This window comes from Galeopterus variegatus, unplaced genomic scaffold (genome assembly GCF_000696425.1).
Source record: "Galeopterus variegatus unplaced genomic scaffold, G_variegatus-3.0.2 Scaffold843, whole genome shotgun sequence".
Classification (NCBI taxonomy): Eukaryota; Metazoa; Chordata; class Mammalia; order Dermoptera; family Cynocephalidae; genus Galeopterus; species Galeopterus variegatus.
This window is the reverse complement of record NW_007726954.1, coordinates 358,940-360,299: the sequence shown is the minus strand read 5'-3', so window position 1 is coordinate 360,299 and position 1,360 is coordinate 358,940. Positions and strand designations below refer to the sequence as shown.

Sequence of the window (1,360 nt, the reverse complement as noted above, 5' to 3'; positions counted from 1 at the left end):
CGGGGGCGCCCGACCAGGCGGCCGAGGCGCTGGGCAGCGCGGACGACGAGCTGAGCGCCAAGCTGCTGCGGCGCGCCGACCTCAACCAGGGCATCGGCGAGCCCCAGTCGCCCAGCCGCCGCGTCTTCAACCCCTACACCGAGTTCAAGGAGTTCTCCAGGAAGCAGATCAAGGACATGGAGAAGATGTTCAAGCAGTGAGTGCCCGTCCGAGCCGGCCCCCCACCCACCCCGCGCCCCGGGCTCGGGCCCCGGAACCCCCGATCCCCCCGATCCCGCGCTGTCCTGGGATCCCTGCCGCCAGCCAAGCTTCCCCCAAACCCTGACACACCAGGGTCGGGGACTCCAGGTCATCACGAGGCTTCCAGACCCACCACCCCACCATGCATATGGGTCTGGGCCACCTCCACCCCGCCCCCGCCCCTGGGACGCGACCCCTCCTCATAGTAATGCGACCCCCCAGTGCACCATAGGCGCGCACGTAGAGTGGGGGACCCCAGGGCTCCTCTCTGAGAATCACGAGCCCCCGTGAGCGGGACCGGGCCTCTGGCCCCTGGCCCAAGACCCTCCTGCCCTGTTAGTGACGCTTTCCCCACCACCCCACACCCGCACACACTGAGACTGAGGACCCCCGGCCTCCCTTCTCCCCCATCCCAGCTACTGGTGTTCCCCACCCCCACTCCAACACACGCTGGTCAAAGACACCCACCCCAGTGCCTCCCCAGGGTGACCATGCCCTGCACCCCATCCACATTCCTTTCATTGGGGTCCTTTCATTTCCTCTGCTGATCTCAGATCCCCCTCAAGGTGGGCTCTGGACAGGGGTGCCCCTTCCCTTCCAGTTATTCACATCTACTAGCAAACTGTGGGCAGAGACTCTTCAGCCCCTTCCACCCCTACCCACCACCCACTCTGTTAGCCAGGACCTAAATCCTTGACCCTCAAGTTGTCTCCCTAGGGACGGACCCCTCAGTCCCTGTCCCCCACTCTGCAGGCATATGAACCTCTCCCCGGTCATCCCTTCAGGGCCGAGTCCCCTCTGGACTGGGAAGTCCTCCCTCTCCTCTTATAGTTGTTCCCCCCACTCCCCCACACCCAACAGCTTTGCAGTCACCGCTCCCCTGCTTTCCGTCAGAAGGCCTCCATCTCTTCTTCCCCACTTGTGCCCCCTTCCCTCCCCACACAGGATCCTTGATGCCCCACACCACTCCAGTCAGAAAGGGCAGCCCTTCCTATCTGACTTGCCCATTTACCCGACCCCTACCCTTTATCCCATATGGTTTCACATGTGGACGCATATGGAGTGAAAGGTAAGGGTGCTCAACCCAGACTAGACAGGCATCCCCCCACCCCCACCCCCA

The 1,360-nt window shown here is 63.7% G+C and overlaps 1 protein-coding gene across 1 annotated transcript in view; it reads left to right on the top strand.

Moving 5' to 3' along the window:
• Nucleotides 1-2: 2 nt before the first annotated feature.
• The window catches only part of EFHD2 (EF-hand domain family, member D2), a gene marked incomplete at its 5' end in the record, with an annotated part of 17,112 nt that continues 15,754 nt past the window's right edge, over nt 3-1,360 (top strand). Inside the window, one exon of the mRNA XM_008572855.1 lies at nt 3-196. Within this exon, the coding sequence (XP_008571077.1) occupies nt 3-196 (194 nt within the window). The remainder of the gene's footprint in view (nt 197-1,360) is intronic.